Source organism: Lolium rigidum, chromosome 6 (genome assembly GCF_022539505.1).
Source record: "Lolium rigidum isolate FL_2022 chromosome 6, APGP_CSIRO_Lrig_0.1, whole genome shotgun sequence".
Lineage (NCBI taxonomy): Eukaryota > Viridiplantae > Streptophyta > Magnoliopsida > Poales > Poaceae > Lolium > Lolium rigidum.
In genome coordinates, this window is record NC_061513.1 from 14,273,009 (window position 1) to 14,293,662 (window position 20,654).

At 44.3% G+C, this 20,654-nt stretch overlaps 1 protein-coding gene across 1 annotated transcript; it reads right to left on the reverse strand.

The window, feature by feature from the left end:
- Positions 1-13,875: 13,875 nt before the first annotated feature.
- Positions 13,876-15,802, reverse strand: LOC124661843 (zinc transporter 1-like). Its single transcript, XM_047199726.1, has 2 exons — positions 15,007-15,802; positions 13,876-14,457 (listed from the first exon to the last, which is right to left on the reverse strand). Exons 1-2 carry the CDS (start codon positions 15,671-15,673, stop codon positions 14,066-14,068), a joined length of 1,059 nt encoding a protein of 352 aa, XP_047055682.1. The 5' UTR covers positions 15,674-15,802; the 3' UTR covers positions 13,876-14,065.
- Between the last annotated feature and the right edge of the window lie 4,852 nt (positions 15,803-20,654).

Below are 20,654 nucleotides of genomic sequence, written 5' to 3' on the forward strand. Positions count from 1 at the left end.
CCATAATGGCTCCCACATATTCAACGATGACTTTAGTGATCGAATGAACCATTCACATACGATACCAATTCCCTTTGTCACGCGATATTTTACTTGTCCGTGGTTTGATCTTCGGTATCACTCTATACCTTGTTCAACCTCGTCTCCTGACAAGTACTCTTTACTCGTACCGTGGTATGTGGTCTCTTATGAACTTATTCATATGCTTGCAAGACATTAGACGACATCCCACCGGGAGGGCCCAGAGTATATCTATCCGTCATCGGGATGGACAAATCCCACTGTTGATCCATATGCCTCAACTCATACTTTCCGGATACTTAATCCCACCTTTATAACCACCAATTTACGCAGTGGCGTTTGATGTAATCAAAGTACCTTTCCGGTATAAGTGATTTACATGATCTCATGGTCATAAGGACTAGGTAACTATGTATCGAAAGCTTATAACAAATAACTTAATGACGAGATCTTATGCTACGCTTAATTGGGTGTGTCCATTACATCATTCATATAATGACATAACCTTGTTATTAATAACATCCAATGTTCATGATCACGAAACCATGATCATCTATTAATCAACAAGCTAGTTATACAAGAGGCTTACTAGGGACTCCTTGTTGTTCACATAACACACATGTATCAATGTTTCGGTTAATACAATTATAGCATGGTATGTAAACATTATCATAAACACAAAGATATATTATAATAACCATTTTATTATTGCCTCTTGGGCATATCTCCAACACCATGCTAGTTTTATGACAATACCTACATGTTTTATTCATACTTTATATCATTTTTATGCATTTTCCGGGACTAACCTATTAACAAGATACCGAAGCGCCAGTTCCTGTTTTTCTGCTGTTTTTGGTTTCGGATATTTTACACAGGAAATATTCTCGGAATTGGACGAAACAAAAGCTCACGGCCCTATTTTCCACGAAGTGTTCCAGAACATCGAAGAAGAGTCGGAGAAGGCCAGCAGGGGGCCACCCCATAGGGCGGCGCGGCCCCACCTCCTGCCGCGCCGAGGTGTGGGGAGCCCACCTCGGGACTCCCCCGACGCTGCCTCGTCGCCTATATATTCCTTCGTATCGGAAAACCCTAGTACCGAGAGCCAAAATACGAGAAAAGTTCCAGAGACGCCGCCGCCGTCAACCCCATCTCGGGGGTTCGAAGATCACCTCCGGCACCCCGCCGGAGAGGGGAATCATCACCGGAGGGCTCTACATCACCATGCCCGCCTCCGGACCGATGCGTGAGTAGTTCATCCTTGGACTATGGGTCCATAGCAGTAGCTAGATGGTTGTCTTCTCCTATTGTGCCATCATGTTTAGATCTTGTGAGCTGCCTATCATGATCAAGATCATCTATTTGTAATGCTACATGTTGTGTTTGTTGGGATCCGATGAATATGGAATACTATGTCAAGTTGATTATTGATCTATCATATATGTGTTATTTATGATCTTGCATGCTCTCCGTTGCTAGTAGAGGCTCTGGCCAAGTTGATACTTGTAACTCCAAGAGGGGGTATTTATGCTAGATAGTGGGTTCATGCCTCCATTGAATCTGGGACAGTGACAGAAAGTTCTAAGGTTGTGGATGTGTTGTTGCCACTAGGGATAAAACATCAATGCTTTGTCTAAGGATATTTGTATTGTTTACATTACGCACAGTACTTAATGCAATTGTCTGTTGTTTGCAACTTAATACTGGAAGGGGTGCGGATGCTAACCCGAAGGTGGACTTTTTAGGCATAGATGCATGTCGGATGGCGGTCTATGTTCTTTGTCGTAATGCCCTAAGTAAATATCATAGTAGTCATCATGATATGTATGTGCATTGTTATGCCCTCTCTATTTTGTCAATTGCCCAACTGTAATTTGTTCACCCAACATGCTATTTATCTTATTGGAGAGACACCACTAGTGAACTGTGGACCCCGGTCCATTCTTTTACATCTGAAATACAACCTACTGCAATCATTTTTCTCTTTTGTTTTCTGCAAGCAAACATAATCTTCCACACCATACGTTTAATCCTTTGTTTTCAGCAAGCCGATGAGATTGACAACCTCACTGTTAAGTTGGGGCAAAGTATCTTGATTGTGTTGTGCAGGTTCCACGTTGGCGCCGGAATCCCTGGTGTTGCGCCGCACTACACTCCTTCACCAACAACCTTCAAGTGGCCTTCATCTCCTACTGGTTCGATAATCTTGGTTTCTTACTCAGGGAAAACTCGCTGCTGTACGCATCATACCTTCCTCTTGGGGTTCCCAACGGACGTGTGCTTTACCGTCACAAGCAGCTACTTTTCTAGCACCGTTGCCGGGGAGATCAAGACACGCTGCAAGGGGAGTCTCTCACACCCAATCTCTTTACTTTGTTTATTGTCTTGCTTTATTTTATTTTCTATCTTGTTTGCTTTCTTTATATCAAAAACACAAAAAAATTAGTTACTTGTTTTACTTTATTTAATTCGGTTTTGCTTTACTTATTTTTATTATTGCTAAAATGAATACTCCTGAGAACACTAAGTTGTGTGACTTCACTAGCACCAATAATAATGATTTCATATGCACTTCTATTGCTCCACCTGCTTCTACAGCAGAATTTTATGAAATTAAACCTGCTTTAGTAAATCTTGTTATGAGGGATCAATTTTCTGGTGTTAGTACTGATGATGCTGCTGCTCATCTTAATAATTTTGTTGAACTTTGTGAAATGCAAAAGTATAAGGATATAGATGGGGATATTATAAAACTGAAATTGTTTCCTTTCTCCTTGAGAGGAAGAGCTAAAGATTGGTTGCTATCTTTGCCTAAAAATAGTATTGATTCATGGACTAAATGTAAAGATGCTTTCATTGGAAGATATTATCCTCCTGCTAAAATTATATCTTTGAGAAGTAGCATTATGAATTTTAAGCAATTGGATAATGAACATGTTGTCCAAGCATGGGAGAGAATGAAATCTTTGGTAAAGAATTGCCCCACCCATGTACTAACTACTTGGATGATCATCCAAACCTTTTATGCAGGATTAAATTTTTCTTCAAGGAACCTATTGGATTCAGCTGCTGGAGGTACTTTTATGTCCATCACTTTGGGTGCTGCAACAAGGCTTCTTGATGATATGATGATCAACTACTCTGAATGGCACACTAAAAGGACTCCACAAGGTAAGAAGGTAAATTATGTTGAAGAAACCTCTTCCTTGAGTGATAACATTGATGTTATTATGTTTATGCTTGTTAATGGTAGATCTCATATTGATCCTAATAATGTTCCTTTAGCTTCATTGGTTTCTCAAGAAGAACATGTTGATGTGAACTTCATTAAAAATAATAATTTCAACAACAATGCTTATAGGAATAATTTTGGTAACAACTATAGGCCATATCCTTCTAATAATGGTAATGGTTATGGTAATTCTTACAACAATAGTAGGAGTGTACCCTCTGGTCTTGAAGTCATGCTTAAAGAATTTATTAGTACACAAACTGCTTTTAACAAATCTATTGAGGAAAAGTTTAGTAAAATTGATGTTCTTGCTTCTAAGATTGATAGTCTTGCTGCTGATGTTGATCATTTAAAACTGAAAGTTATGCCTAATGAAGATAAAGATATTAAGTCATTTGCTACAGCAAACGCTATCCAAGTTCGAATTAATGACAATACTAGAATGATGGCTGATGTCTACTGGAGCTTCTATTCTTGTAGACAGTGTTGGGCCTCCAAGAGCAGAGGTTTGTAGAACAGCAGCAAGTTTCCCTTAAGTGGATCACCCAAGGTTTATCGAACTCGGGGAGGAAGAGGTCAAAGATATCCCTCTCATGCAACCCCGCAACCACAAAGCAAGAAGTCTCTTGTGTCCCCAACACACCTAATAGGTGCACTAGTTCGGCGAAGAGATAGTGAAATACGGGTGGTATGAATAAGTAGTAGCAACGGCACCAGAAAAGTGCTTTGCCCAGGACAGTAAACAAGCAGTAGTAATGCAGCAGTAGTAACGCAGTAAAACAGTAAACAAGCACCGATAGCAGTATTTAGGAACAAGGCCTAGGGATTACACTTTCACTAGTGGACACTCTCAACATTGATCACATAACAGAACAGATAAATGCATACTCTACACTTTTGTTGGATGATGAACACATTGCGTAGGATTACACGAACCCTCAATGCCGGAGTTAACAAGCTCCACAATAATGCTCATATTTTAGTAACCTTTAGTGTAAGATAGATCAAAAGACTAAACCAAGTACTAGCATAGCATGCACACTCGTCACCTTCATGCATATGTAGGAGGAATAGATCACATCAATATTATCATAGCAATAGTTAACTTCGCAATCTACAAGAGATCATGATCATAGCATAAACCAAGTACTAACACGGTGCACACACTCGTCACCTTTGCACACATGCGGGAGGAATAAAACTACTTTAATAACATTGCTAGAGTAGCACATAGATAAATTGTGATACAAACACATTGCAATCATAAAGAGATATAAATAAGCACCTCACTATGCCATTCAACAAGTGAATAAGTATTCCGTGAAATATAGCCTAAGAGACCCACACGGTGCACACACCGTCACCTTTACACACGTGGGACAAGGAGTCTCCGGAGATCACATAAGTAAAACTCACTTGACTAGCATAGTGACATCTAGATTACAAGCATCATCATATGAATCTCAATCATGTAAGGCAGCTCATGAGATTATTGTATTGAAGTACATAGGAGAGAGATGAACCACATAGCTACCGGTACAGCCCCGAGCCTCGATGGAGAACTACTCCCTCCTCATGGGAGCAGCAGCGGTGATGAAGATGGTGGTGGAGATGGCAGCGGTGTCGATGGAGAAGCCTTCCGGGGCACTTCCCCGCTCGGGCGGGGTGCCGGAACGGAGACTCCTGTCCCCCGGATCTTGGCTTCGCGATGGCGGCGGCTCCGGAAGGTTTTCCGTATCGTGGTTTTTCGCATCGGGGTTTTCGCGACGGAGGCTTTATATAGGCGAAGAGGCGGCGCAGGAGGGTCGAAGGGGTGGCCACACCATAGGCTGGCGCGGCCGGGGCCCGAGCCGCGCCACCCTATCATCCGGGGCCCACGAGGCCCCCTCCGGCGGCTCTCGGGTGTTCTGGATGCTTCCGGTGAAAATAGGAACCCGGGTCTTGATTTCGTCCGATTCCGAGAATATTTCGTTACTAGGATTTCTGAAACCAAAAACAGCGAGAAAACAGGAACCGGCACTTCGGCATCTTGTTAATAGGTTAGTTCCGGAAAATGCACGAATATGACATAAAGTGTGCATAAAACATGTAGGTATCATCAATAATATGGCATAGAACATAAGAAATTATCGATACGTCGGAGACGTATCAAGCATCCCCAAGCTTAGTTCTCGCTTGTCCCGAGCGGGTAAAACGATAACAAAGATAATTTCTGAAGTGATATGCCATCATAACCTTGATCATACTATTTGTAAACATATGTAGTGGATGCAGCGATCAAAACAATGGTGATGACATGAGTAAACAGGTGAATCATATAGCAAAGACTTTTCATGAATAGTACTTCAAGACAAGTATTAATAAGTCTTGCATAAGAGTTAACTCATAAAGCAATAAATCAAAGTAAAGGCATTGAAGCAACACAAAGGAAGATTAAGTTTCAGCGGTTGCTTTCAACTTGTAACATGTATATCTCATGGATAATTGTCAACATAGAGTAATATAACAAATACAATATGCAAGTATGTAGGAATCAACGCACAGTTCACACAAGTGTTTGCTTCTTGAGGTGGAGAGAGATAGGTGAACTGACTCAACATAAAAGTAAAAGAATGGTCCTTCAAAGAGGAAAGCATCGATTGCTATATTTGTGCTAGAGCTTTGGTTTTGAAAACATAAAGAGAGCATAAAAGTAAAATTTTGAGAGGTGTTTGTTGTTGTCAACGAATGGTAGTGGGCACTCTAACTACCTCATCAACCAGACTTTCAAGAGCGGCTCCCATGAAGGACGTTATCTCTACCAAGCAAGGTAGATCATCCCTCTTCTCTTTTGTTTACACATGTACTTTAGTTTAGTTTTTCTTTATTTATGGATGACACTCCTCCCAACCTTTTGCTTACACAAGCCATGGCTAACCGAATCCTCGGGTGCCTTCCAACATTCACATACCATGGAGGAGTGTCTATTTGCAAAATTAAGTTGCTTACTGATGAATCAGAGCAAAACATGCGAAGAGAATTATCAATGAAAGTTAATTAATTGGGGCTGGGAACCCCATTGCCAGCTCTTTTTGCAAAATTATTGGATAAGCGGATGTGCCACTAGTCCATTGTGAAAGTCAGTCAAAAGTAAATGACAAGATCGAAAGATAAAACACCACATACTTCCTCATGAGCTATAAAACATTGACACAAATAAGAGGTGATAAATTTTGAATTATTTAAAGGTAGCACTCAAGCAATTTACTTTGGAATGGCGGAGAAATACCATGTAGTAGGTAGGTATGGTGGACACAAATGGCATAGTGGTTGGCTCAAGTATTTTGGATGCATGAGAAGTATTCCCTCTCGATACAAGGTTTAGGCTAGCAAGGTTATTTGAAACAAACACAAGGATGAACAGTACAGACAAAACTCACATAAAAGACATATGGTAAACATTATAAGACTCCATACCGTCTTCCTTGTTGTTCAAAACTCAATACTAGATGTTATCTAGACTCTAGAGAAACCAAATATGCAAACCAAATTAGCAAGCTCTAAGTATTTCTTCATTAATGGGTGCAAAGTATATGATGCAAGAGCTTAAACATGAGCACAACAATTGCCAAGTATCAAATTATCCAAGACATTTTTAGATTTACTACATGTAGTATTTTCCAATTCCAACCATATAACAATTTAACGAAGATGAAACTTCGCCATGAACACTAAAAGATAAAGCGAAGAACACATGTGTTCATATGAACCAGCGGAGCGTGTCTCTCTCCCACACAAGCATTTATTCAAACAAAAACAAAAACAAAAGCACACAGACGCTCCAAGTAAAGTACATAAGATGTGGCCGAATAAAAATATAGTTTCAAGAGAAGGAACCCGATAATTTGTCGATGAAGAAGGGGATGCCTTGGGCATCCCCAAGCTTAGACGCTTGAGTCTTCTTAGAATATGCAGGGGTGAACCACCGGGGCATCCCCAAGCTTAGAGCTTTCACTCTCCTTGATCATAGTATATCATACTCCTCTCTTGATCCTTGAAAACTTCCTCCACACCAAACTCGAAACAACTCATTAGAGGGTTAGTGCATAATCAAAAACTCACATGTTCAGAGGTGACACAATCATTCTTAACACTTCTGGACATTGCTCAAAGCTACTGGAAGGTAGTGGAACAAAGAAATCCACCCAACACAGCGAAAGAAGCAATGCGAAATAAAAGGCAGAATCTGTCAAAACAGAACAGTCCGTAAAGACGAATTTTAAAAGGGCACCAGACTTGATCAAATGAAAATGCCCAAATTGAATGAAAGTTGCGTACATATCTGAGGATCACTCACGTAAATTGGCATAATTTTCTAAGTTACTACAGAGAATTAGACCCAGATTCGTGACAGCAAAGAAATCTGTTTCTGCGCAGTAATCCAAATCTAGTACTCAATTTACTATCAAAGACTTTACTTGGCACAACAAAACACAAAACTAAGATAAGGAGAGGTTGCTACAGTAGTAAACAACTTCCAAGACACAAATATAAAACAAATTACTGTAGCAAAAATAACACATGGGTTATCTCCCAAGAAGTTCTTTCTTTATAGTCATTAAGATGGGCTCAGCAGTTTTAATGATGCACTCGCAGGAAATAGTATTTGAAGCAAAATAGAGTATCAAGAGGCAAATTCAAAACACATTTAAGTCTAACATGCTTCCTATGCAGAGGCATCTTGTACACAAATGAATTCATGAAGAACAAATTGACAATCATAAGAAGATAAAACAAAAGTAGCTTCAAGATTCTCAACATAAAGAGGGGAAACTTAATATTATTGAAATGCATATAATCGTATTTCCCTCTCTCATAATAACTTTCAGTAGCATCATTGATAAAATCCACAATATACCCATCACTTAAAACATTCTTATCATGGTTCATATGCATAGAAGTATCATTAAATTTGGCATAAGAAGAGTTATTCTCATTAATAGTAATTGGAGTAAGATTATTATCAAGAATTTGAACATGGTAAACAAATTGCATATTAAGGGAATTGTTTTTAGTAATCCAATCATGACTATGACAAGTTTCATAAGGATAGTTAGAACCTATATCATAGCATTCTTTATAATAATCATCGAGAGATCGGGGCACGAGTGTCATCATAGGAAATAGAATAGTTATCTTTCACGATCGGTTTATCCGTGTCCACACCATCATTGTTATTAGAAGGAGATGTATCAAGAACATAATGACCAGTAGCTAAAGGATTTTCAAACACCTCTTCCCCAAGCTTAGAGCTTTCTATATCATTATGGGAGGAAGCATGGATAGTACTCGACACTATGGCAATTATTATCATCATTTTCAGAATTAGTTTCCCAGAGATTTGTAATATCAAAAGTAGTGTGCTCATTCAAATCATTATCGCTAATGTATGTAAAGGGCATAGGAAGATCATCGTATTCAGATTCATTGTCACAATAATCATTAGGAGCAACATACTTACGGTTACCTAGCGTTATCTCATTCACGCGGGGATACGCCGTTACCTCTTTCTTTTTATTCTCCTTCTTCTTCTTATTCTTCGTTCCCTTCTTCTTCTTCTTCTCTTCCTTCTCCTCGTTCCCTTTTTTAGGAGGAAGAGGCTTGAAGGAGTGGCTTGTCCGCATAACCTGATTTACTTTCGAAACAATAGAAGAAACTTGGGAGGATCCCTCCTTTTCATTAATTAGTTGAAAACACACAGTGGTCCTATCATATTTTGGCAAGGTGTCATCTTCTAAAATATTTTGTATGTAAGTATTTGTATGGCTATTATCAATGCAATAAGAAAAACACCCATGCAGGACATCATCAACATCAAGATCACTCATATGTAACAAAGAGATTTTTCTCGACAGTTCTTCACACCCCAAAAATAAAGTAAGTTCATCATGCTGATTAGGAGTAATTTCATCATCACAATACAAATTTGCAGCACTCATTGGGTTCAAATTATCATTGGAGGAGCATTGAAAATTAAAATGACCCACTTCATGGCAAACTTCACAAATAAAAGGATAGAGGGCACAAACTTTCTTACCAAGATCATCTAGAGCCCTAAACCACTTTCTAGTTTTTTCATTAGCATGATGGATACAATATTCATCTTTGATTTGATTAATTCCACAAGGTCTATGTATTCCACAAAAATTAACATGCTTATAGGAAATAACATTCTTAGGAGTTTGAGCATGCTCATTACAATAATTAACAACAATTTCATTCTTCATACAAGCTTCTTTAAAAGGTTCATGATACTTATCAAAATTCTTTTTAGGCAATTCAAAATGAGAAGCAAAGGCTTTATAAAGATTTGCAGCAACTTGAGAGTCAAGACCATAAGTAGCACTCATATTTCGAAATTTATCGGTATCCATAAAAGTTTCAACGCATTCATAATCATAATTTATACCTGACTCTTTACCTTTGTCGTTCTCCCAATCTTCAGTGTTCTCCTTAATCCGATCAAGAAGGTCCCTTTTAAACTCTTCTTTGTTGCGCGTGAATGATCCAGAACAAGTAGCATCCGAGCAAAGTCTTATCTTGAAGAGAAAGTCTCGCATAGAAATTATCAATAATGATATTACCCGGAAGCTCATGATTGGGGCATTTGAGCATTAAAGACTTCAATATCTCCCATGCTTGGGCAATACTCTCTCCATCATGAGGCCAGAAATTATATATTCGGTTTCGGTCTTTGTGAATTTCACTTGGAGGATAGAATTTAGAATAAAATAGATGCACAATATCCTTCCAATCAAGAGAATGCTCATCCTTCAGCAGTTTATGCCAATGCGCCGCTTTACCAGACAACGACATAGAGAATAATTTCTTCTTCACTTCATCCATAGAGATACCTGCACACTTGAATAACCCGCATAATTCATGCAAAAACGAGTAAATGATCTCCGGGATGCACAGTTCCATCCCCTTCATAGCGGTTATCCATAACACGTTCAATAATTTTCATAGGTATTTTATATGGAGTACTTTCAGTAGGTGCATTTAAAATATCACAAGCATCATTAGAGTTATCGCATATGGGAGATAAAGTATTATCAGAGCAAATTTTCTCACCTGAAGATGGGAAGCTAAAAAGATCACAAAAACTAGCTTCCCCAAGCTTAGACTTCTCCATAGCATTAGCATTAATTGCATTCATACTAATAACATCGCTACTAGCATGCAAATGAGGTTCCATTGGTTTTTTAATGTTTGCACCAAACAATTCTAAATCAGGAAAAAGATTAAAAAGCTCACAAATTTTTTTGTTGTTTTCCATTATGCCTAACTAGTGTAAACAAGAAACAAAAAGATGCAATTGCAGGATCTAAAGGAAATAGCTTCGAGCACAAACACAATGGCGCCGAGAAAAGTACTCGTTACACGGAACCGGAGTATGAGTGCCTTTTACCTTTCCTCCCCGGCAACGGCGCCGGAAAAGTGCTTGATGTCTACTGGAGCTTCTATTCTTGTAGACAGGTGTTGGGCCTCCAAGAGCGAGAGGTTTGTAGAACAGCAGACAAGTTTCCCTTAAGTGGATCACCCAAGGTTTATCGAACTCGGGGAGGAAGAGGTCAAAGATATCCCTCTCATGCAACCCTGCAACCACAAAGCAAGAAGTCTCTTGTGTCCCCAACACACCTAATAGGTGCACTAGTTCGGCGAAGAGATAGTGAAATACGGGTGGTATGAATAAGTAGTAGCAACGGCACCAGAAAAGTGCTTTGCCCAGGACAGTAAACAAGCAGTAGTAATGCAGCAGTAGTAACGCAGTAAAACAGTAAACAAGCACCGATAGCAGTTTCACTAGTGGACACTCTCAACATTGATCACACAACAGAACAGATAAATGCATACTCTACACTTTTGTTGGATGATGAACACATTGCGTAGGATTACACGAACCCTCAATGCCGGAGTTAACAAGCTCCACAATAATGCTCATATTTTAGTAACCTTTAGTGTAAGATAGATCAAAAGACTAAACCAAGTACTAGCATAGCATGCACACTCGTCACCTTCATGCATATGTAGGAGGAATAGATCACATCAATATTATCATAGCAATAGTTAACTTCGCAATCTACAAGAGATTATGATCATAGCATAAACCAAGTACTAACACGGTGCACACATCTGTCACCTTTGCACACGTGCGGGAGGAATAAAACTACTTTAATAACATTGCTAGAGTAGCACATAGATAAATTGTGATACAAACACATTGCAATCATAAAGAGATATAAATAAGCACCTCACTATGCCATTCAACGAGTGAATAAGTATTCTGTGAAATATAGCCTAAGAGACCCACACGGTGCACACACTTGTCACCTTTACACACGTGGGACAAGGAGTCTCCGGAGATCACATAAGTAAAACTCACTTGACTAGCATAGTGACATCTAGATTACAAGCATCATCATATGAATCTCAATCATGTAAGGCAGCTCATGAGATTATTGTATTGAAGTACATAGGAGAGAGATGAACCACATAGCTACCGGTACAGCCCCGAGCCTCGATGGAGAACTACTCCCTCCTCATGGGAGCAGCAGCGGTGATGAAGATGGCGGTGGAGATGGCAGCGGTGTCGATGGAGAAGCCTTCCGGGGGCACTTCCCCGCTCCGGCAGGGTGCCGGAACGGAGACTCCTGTCCCCCGGATCTTGGCTTCGCGATGGCGGCGGCTGCGGAAGGTTTTCCGTATCGTGGTTTTTCGCATCGGGGTTTTCGCGACGGAGGCTTTATATAGGCGAAGAGGCGGCGCGGGAGGGTCGAAGGGGTGGCCACACCATAGGCTGGTGCGGCCGGGGCCCGGGCCGCGCCACCCTATCATCCGGGGCCCACAGGGCCCCCTCCGCGGCTCTCGGGTGTTCTGGATGCTTCCGGTGAAAATAGGAACCTGGGTCTTGATTTCGTCCGATTCCGAGAATATTTCGTTACTAGGATTTCTGAAACCAAAAACAGCGAGAAAACGAGAGCTGGCACTTCGGCATCTTGTTAATAGGTTAGTTCCAGAAAATGCACGAATATGACATAAAGTGTGCATAAAACATGTAGGTATCATCAATAATATGGCATAGAACATAAGAAATTATCGATACGTCGGAGACGTATCAATGGCTGAATTGCATGCTAGGTGGAAAAGAGAAGAAAAACTTGCTAAACAGAATAATATAGCTAAAGTTTGGACTATTACCACCACTTGCAAACAGGAGGCGCACCGTCTATATGAAGCCGGTCACAACAAGACACATGGCATCGACTAGAGGTATTCTGAGGAGGACCTTGGAGAGAACGCAAGTCAGCAAGACCGCAGACAGTGCCCCGGGGGAGGCAACCAGGGCATGACGTGTGGCATGGCCACCTTCCAACGAGGTGAACGACATCCGAAGACGTTGTCGTGGCCGGCAATGGCCGAAGCCTTGCGGTGCTTTCGCGTACACACCGTCGCGCACGCTAGCATCTCTGCAGGCCAAACCCCGCGGACCAAGCAGTCTTGCAGGCACAACTCCGGGACGCACCGTCCCCACGAGCGTCATGACTGGCCGGGGAATCACGCAACCTGTGACGTCGAGAATCGCCGTCATACAGATGAAGCGCCACCCACACAACCAAGAAACCCAGTTCCTCTCAAGCGGAGAGTACCCGGGAGAACCATGCAAGATGTCCATGCCCCTGCCAAAGGACATCCACAACTAGTACAGGGTGAAGGGCCGCGCCGGTCAACGAAGCTTCCCAGCGTCGGCCACCACCGCATCTAGCCAAGGAGGAGACCCACACCCTGCAGGTCCCCGCACCTGGCCCGCCAGCCCACGGTAGCCCATATGGGGCCCGGACCTAGGCCCGCTAGCCTAGATCTGGGCCCGCCGCTGCCACCCCGGCTTCAGGTCGCGCCAGCACCGGTGACCGAGCCACCGTGCCACGCCGCCACCTTGCCGGGTTCCAGCGACACACCCCTCGCCTTCCGGAGGGAGGAGGAGCGCCGACGCTAGTGCAGGCCGCCCCGTGAGGCTTGCATCAGCGCACGCACAGAACAGCCACCGCCGCCGGCGCCACGCGGGCTTTGCCCGGCGGCTCTCGTTGGCGACGGCAGTGGGGGAGGGACATGGGAGGAGGACTGAGGCGGGGAGGAAGAGAGGTCGCCCCTGTCACCACGGGGCAACGCGGAGCGACTACGGGGGACGTCTTCCTACTTCATGATGTGTTTCTACTGTATCACCTTTTTGGGGGTCATCATGCAGCCTGTATTGCATCTTTCATCGCCTACATACTAGAGAAAAAAAATGCAGTTTCGAGTACAAAATTGAAGGGAAAAAATAAAGAGACAAATATGGGATGAAGAAAGACAAAATAAAAGATGAATAAAGACAGAATACATATGTTACTTCGGACGTACACTATATATCTGAATTCTTTGGTCAAAAATTTGAATTGAGCTGGACCTACCCTTGGATACATATTTGTTTGATAATTCTAGGCTCTCGGTGAACCACATCCATCATCTTTCAAAAGTTACTCCATACAAAGGCGCAGCAAATTGACAATATTGCAAATAATTATTCAGCATCTCATTTGAGGAGCTCAACAGTGGATTAGCATCCACATGACTACACATTCACACAATCAATCCGAACATGTACCATATGCAATTTAAATACATATCTGCACATTGCCACACACCAAGGCCAACATGAAATCACATCATTGTTTGCATGCCCGCATGCCAAAGAATCAAAACCGAAAGGCTCGAGAATTAACCGAGGGATGATCAGTCCCATATCATGACAACAGCCATGACGGCTACACCAGAGAGTGCACCAAGGAACTTGAAGATGGGCTTGTCAAAGTAGTTTGGCTGTTGTGGATGGTACCCCTTGGCCATGAGGTGATTGATAGCAACATATACAAAGACTCCCGTGGCGATCCCCATAGATATGGCGTATGTCCAATCGGCTGCCAAGCCCTCAGCCGTGGCGTCGATGGCGATGCCAATGCCGACACCTAGTGGGCTAGACACAGCGAAAGCCAACGAGTAGACAATCGTCATGAGGAAAGGGCGCTTGGGGATCATCCGTAGGAGCGCAATGCCCATGGCCACCGCCGCAAAGATCTTGTGGAGCCCGATTGTCCACAAATTCCTCCACGCCTCATCCTTCGTTGCTGTATAGTAATTGATGGATTAAATATATATAGGTATATTATTCACTTTCTCTATCAATTCGACTTGAGATTACATACAACTAAAAAAGGGACTATTGTCCTTCATAGAACGGTCATTCGTCCTTTAACGGGTCAATTTCCTAGATATGTGGAATTTTAAGTTTAGTGAGAGATGTACAATTGCAACCCAGAAGCTACATATTTATTGATCTAATAATTGTAGTTGTAAAATAAATTTCGACAAAAAAAGAAAAGAAAAGAAGATTACAATGATGCAAGTGTAGCACGGTATACTAGCAAATTAAGTAAAAAAGCACTCGCGCATTGGCTTATCTAGGAAATGAACGATGGTGTGAGGAGTGTGCAATTGCAAGTCAGCAGTTGCATATTTATTGATGTAATTAAAATCATCAATTTAGTGTCAACAATATGTAAGTTTAACACAGTGGATTAAAGAAAAGTATAGTAGAAGCCAGGCGTGCATTGGCGTAGCTAGCAAATTAACGATTGAGCATGAATGGTGGTGTACGTATGGAGTTGACTGCTGACCTGAGACGCCTATGGCGATCCCCTCGAAGATGGAGTGGAAGCAGAGCGCAACGATGAGGAGGATCGCGTCCTCGAATGACGACGTGGCCGTCATGAGCATCGGGTGCTGCTGCCCATGCGCCGCCGTCGCCACCGACGACGACGCGTCCACGCCCTCCTCCTTGATGCCCTCTTGGTCGACCTGGTTCTTCCTCTGGCCGCGCCTGGTCACGGCGACGATGGCGACGTCGCTGAGCATGGTGAGGAGGAACCCGACGCAGGCAAGCATGAAGGAGAATGGGTATGGGTTCTTGGTGAGGCCATTGAAGGTCGCGGTAGAACCGGCGAGGAAGTGCATGAGCGCGGTGCCGAGGAAGATACCGGCGGCGAACTGGGTGCCCAGGAGGAGGAAGGCCTCGTTCCAGCGGTAGAAGTAGGGGGACACGCCGCCCAGGAAGGTGCCCACCAGCAGGATTACCAGGCACCACACCTTCACGGCGATGAGGCCCTTGGACCGGAGCACCGACCGGTCCACCGCCGGAGCGCCCTCGTGGTCTTGGTCTTCGTCGCCATCACCGTGGTCGATGCCGCCGTGGGCACGAGCCGAGTGGAGTTGGAAGCAGAGCAGCGTGAGGAGGAGTAGCACGGTGCAGACGAGCTTTCTCGTCCTTGGGGCCATCACCACCATTGGTGACGATCTAGAGTTCTCTGGGCTGGCTGGCTACTAGCTAGGTTTGTATGATCTTTAGGCACGCTCTGGCCATATATATGGATTGACCCTCTCTAAGTACTTAGAAATGAAGATTAGCCATCAAGATAGAACATTGGATCATTGGTGATGTATCTCTAAATGATATTTTTCAGGTCTAGCTAGCGCTAGCGAAGTAGCAACCTCCTGCATTCATGTCGCCGTTGTTCCTTGGCGTGTGTAGTACAGGCGCTGACTTTGATAATTGTACTGCGTGCGTTTGGGCGCGCATGTAGTACGACCAGACTCGTCCGCAGGCGCGTGTGTAGTACAACACCAGTCATTGTCAACGAACTCTGCATTAGTTGAATAAATTGCACCCCAATATTGTATGTTCAATGTTACCACGACACTTTAGAGGAGATAATGTAGATTAGTGGACGTATCGATCGTTCCCAGTAGAGTGCATCCTCTAGAGAGATAGGATGATTATTTTTGTACCCAACATGGGAACTCGACATTGTAGTAGCCAAATAGGAAGCCAGCCATGGACGGAGGTGGGCCCGTTGGAAAAGTCAATGTATTTATTAAAATCGTGTTTATAGACTTCAGAAAAATCTGAAAAATATATTTGCACGTACGTAGTAGCAGTGTAAGAAATCTGAAACCTAAAATGTATATTTGTGACATGCATAAAATAATACAAAAAAATGTAGATTTGATGTAACTTAATGCAACTTAAAATTATTCAATGATGCAAATCCGGGTATTGTATGGTGAAAAACTCCAGAACAGTTGCAGAAAAAAGTTTCACTAGATGTACAGAAATTCACATAGTATGTGCAAAAGGAGCACAAGAGCTGTAAGAAACATCTTTATAGAATGCAAATTAACACAGTGATTGTAGCATCCACAAAATGGTTGTAGCTCGAGGTGGTCAGGGTGGTCGGCCGGGTGGCCGTCTGATGCAAATTATCACATAATAATATAATATGTAGCATCCATGAAACGGTTATAGCTCAAGGTGGTGGGGTGGTGGGCTAGGCGGTCGTCCGATGCAAATTATCACGTAATATGTAGCATCCACCAAACGGTTGTAGATTGAGGTGGTCGGGGTCGTTGGCCGATGCAAATTATCACATAATATGTAGCATCCCCTAAACGGTAAAGCTTCAAGTGTGGTTGGGGTCGTCGGCCGAGCGGTCGTCTGTTGCAATTTATCACACAATATGTAGAATCCACAAAACAGTTGTAGCTCGAGGTGGCCAGACGTTGGCTGGGCGGTCCTCCGTTGCAAATTATCACATAATATGTAGAATCCACAAAACGGTTGTAGCTCGAGGTGTTCAGGGTCGTTGCATGGGCGGTCGCCCGTTGCAAATTATCACATAATTTGTAGAATCCACAAAACGGTTGTAGCTCGAGGTGGTCGGGGTCATCGGCTGGGTGGTTGTTTGCGAAGGGAATTATGCGGGAACAGGTTGCTCGGGCCGGAGGTCGAGCGGCGGTGACCTTATGCAGAAGGCTCGGATAGAGAGGCCTCAATGCCGGTGACTGCGCTCGCCTGGCCTCCTCCTCCAGGCTTCTGAGCTGCGGGAGATAGGAGATCTCGGGGCGCAATTGAAGACGGGACGGCGGACCGGGGCAAGGTAGAGGCAGCCCTCCGGCGGGAGAGGAGGGACTAGGTCTAATGGCGTCGCTGATTCACGTGCCTCTGCTCGAAGGAGACTGAGATGGTGAGCACCGCGATGCCGCGCAAAAAAAGTAGAGGACGACAACGACAGAAGAGGAACAACGACAACCCTTGCTTGGGGTGGAGAACGGCTGTGGAATTGCTTGCTTGGGGTGGAGAGCGGCCGTAATAGGAAGACGATGTGGTCAACAGGAGGAAGGAAAGGATGAAATGAGCAGAGGAAAAAAATCAGGGTCGGAGATCTTCAAAAACAATAAGGTGGCATACAACTACTACGCTAGCAAAATGGCTTGATTATCAATTAGAACTATGGGGTTTCTGTGTAGCACATCTCGAGAACATGCAGGGAAACAAAGTTCGTGGTCATTCATGGTTGCCCGTAGCCGGCAGGGGAAAATTGCTCGGGCTTCTGCTCTTTTGCCGCTGCCGCCTCGGAAGGGAGGAAGCAAGCTGTTAACGACAGCAAGTGAAGAAAAGAGCGCTAGCAGGCCCATACGTCTCCCGCTCCGATAGGCCCCTGCTGCTCGCTCTGACAGGCTCCTCCGCCCCTCTCCGATGTCGCTGTCTGCTCCACTGAATTGTAATGAACCTTGCTAAACTAAACAGACTCTTTGTTTTCTAAACTTAATTGTAGTGTGTTAGTTCGTTGTATGTCTCCAATTTATTGAATTTGTTGTCTGAGCTGCGGTACAGTTAACTGAAATTGGACAGAGAATTGCAGCAGCAGCAAGGAAGCTGCTTTGGGGGGGGGGGGGAGAGGAGGAGGAGGACGTCGAAATGGGGATGAAGGAGCCGTCGGATGGGTGACGCTGGCACCAGCCGGAGGAGGGCGAAGGGGGACATCGAGCCCGTTTCTCCTAAGAGCATCTCTAGCAGACCTCCCATCCGACCCCCATCCCAAAAATAACCATTGTTTTCTAGTTTTAGGTGGAAAAAATGCAGTCCAGAAACCGCATCAGACCCCCATCCAGAAGAAATATCCAGTCCATCCAGTTTTGCCTCACGGAAACCCCAACTACCCAGTCTCGCGAGCCCTTCCGAGTGCGAACCCCATCCCCACTTCCGCGTTGGCGCAAAGGAAACTTCAGCCCGTACGAGCTCCGGAGTGTACAAAATTCGCCAGAATCGGACCACAATTTGCCGAAATCCGGAGCGAGCGGCCGACAAGGACAGGCGGGCGGCCAGCGTGGGGCGGGTGGGTGGCCGGAGCGGCTGATGGGGCGGGTGGCAGCCGGCGTGCTAGGGTGGGGATGGGCTTGGCCGACGGCGGGCGGGCGCGTGGTCGGCGGGGGCAGGCGCGTGACTACTGCGAGCACATGGCCATCGTGCTGGTGCGGGCGCGTGGCCGGCTGCTGCTCACGGATGCGGCGCGGGTGGGCACGAGCGGGTGGGTCACCGGCGCGGGCGAGCAGGGGTCGCCGACGCGAGTGGGCAGGGGTGGCCAGCCAATCTGAGGAAGAAGGCTGAGTAAGAAGAAGGAAAAAGAAAAAAAGGGTTGAGTGTGGGGCCAAAAGAAATATGTTGTTTTAGGGGCTCATTTTATGGTGTCTAGACTGCACTGCCGTTTTTTAGCCTCCAAAACTCGTTTGGGGTGGCCTGAATATTTGGAATTTGCGGTTTAGGGATGCTCTAAGAGCATCTCTAGCAGATCCCCCATCCAACCTCCATCTGCATAATAACCGCCGATTTCCGGTTCGGAGTGCAAAAACCGCGCCGTTCAGATCCCGCATCGGACCCCCATTTCCGAAAAAAATTCCGGGCCCCGATTCGCGCCGCGCGACCCCCAAGTTCCCGGGTTGGAGGGGCTGTGCGAGGCCAGGCTCCATCCATATCCGCTCCTTGGCGCGAAGGAAGTTTCAGCTCTCTCCTTCTCCTCTTCCTCCCGCCGCGCTCGGCCACCGCCGCAGATCCCGGCACCCCCGCCCTTCCCCTCCGATTCCGACCGGTAGAAGCACGCGCGCGAGGCCCACCGCGTCCGCGCCGCCCATTGGCGCGCGTGAATCGGGCACCAATAGGCCGGAATCGCCGCAGCCGCGCATGCCTCGCCTGTAAGCTTTCCCCAAGCTCGTCTCAGCGACGGTTCTGCCGCCGTAGCTCTAATGGTTTGCCACGGTTGTGCGCCTTTGCAGATGGACCCGTGCGCACTGTTTTTGTTGGAGGATTCGCCCTCCTCCGACGACTCGAACTTGGAGGAGCTACTCGACGACGACCTCGAGCAGACGGCGGTGATACTCGTGGCGGGCTGGCGGCGGCCACAAACGTGCATAAGAAATCATAATTGGTGATGGCAAACTTTGTTCTTGGTCAGAGAACAGTTAACAGATTATACTTATCTATTGAGCAGTGCTCTCATATTAAAGCTTATAATAAACTTGCATACTCAATCATAGTAATCTCCTCATAATCATTGATAACTTTTAAAGCTATATTCATTCGGATAAAACTTGTACTAAACAAGGAAGAATAAAAGACATGATGAAATAGATCACAATATAAATGGTTTGATCACAACAACTCAAATGCTCGCTTGAGATGGAGGGAAATAGGTTTACTGACTCAACATAAAGTAAAAGACAGGCCCTTCGCAGAGGGAAGCAGGGATCAAATCATGTGCTAGAGCTTTTTAAATTTTGAAATCATATAGAGAGCATAAAAGTAAGGTTTTGAGAGGTGTTTGTTGTTGTCAAAGAATGGTAGTGGGTACTCTAGCCCCCTTGCCAAAAATACCTCCAAAGAGCGGCTCCCATGAAGGACGTTATCTCTACCAGCAAGGTAGATCATCCCCCTTCTCTTTTGTTTACACATGTATTTTAGTTCATTTAAGGATGACACTCATCCCAACCTTTGCTTTCTCAAGCCATGGCTAACCGAATCCTCGGGTGCCTTCCAACATTTCACATACCATGGAGGAGTGTCTATTGCAAAATTAGGTTGCTTACTGATGAATCAGGGCAAAACATGTGAAGAGAATTATTAATGAAGATTGATTAATTGGGGCTGGGAACCCCGTTGCCAGCTCTTTTTGCAAAATTATATGATAAGTGGATGAAGCCACTAGTCCATTAATGGAAGCTGCCTAACAAGACTGAAAGATAAAACACCACATACTTCCTCATGAGCTATAAAACATTGACACAAATAAGAGGTAATAATTTTTGAATTGTTTAAAGGTAGCACATGAAGTATTTACTTGGAATGGTAGGGAAATACCACATAATAGGTAGTTATAGTGGACACTGGTGGCATAGGTTTGGTTTAAGGGTTTGGATGCACGAGAAGTATTCCCTC

Coding starts and splice junctions, on each gene's coding strand:
- LOC124661843 (XM_047199726.1), bottom strand. CDS start 15,673: ATGGTGGTGATGGCCCCAAGGACGAGAAAGCTCGTCTGCACCGTGCTA. Junction 14,458..15,006: donor GATCGCCATAGGCGTCTCAG/GTCAGCAGTCAA, acceptor ATTACTATACAG/CAACGAAGGATGAGGCGTGG.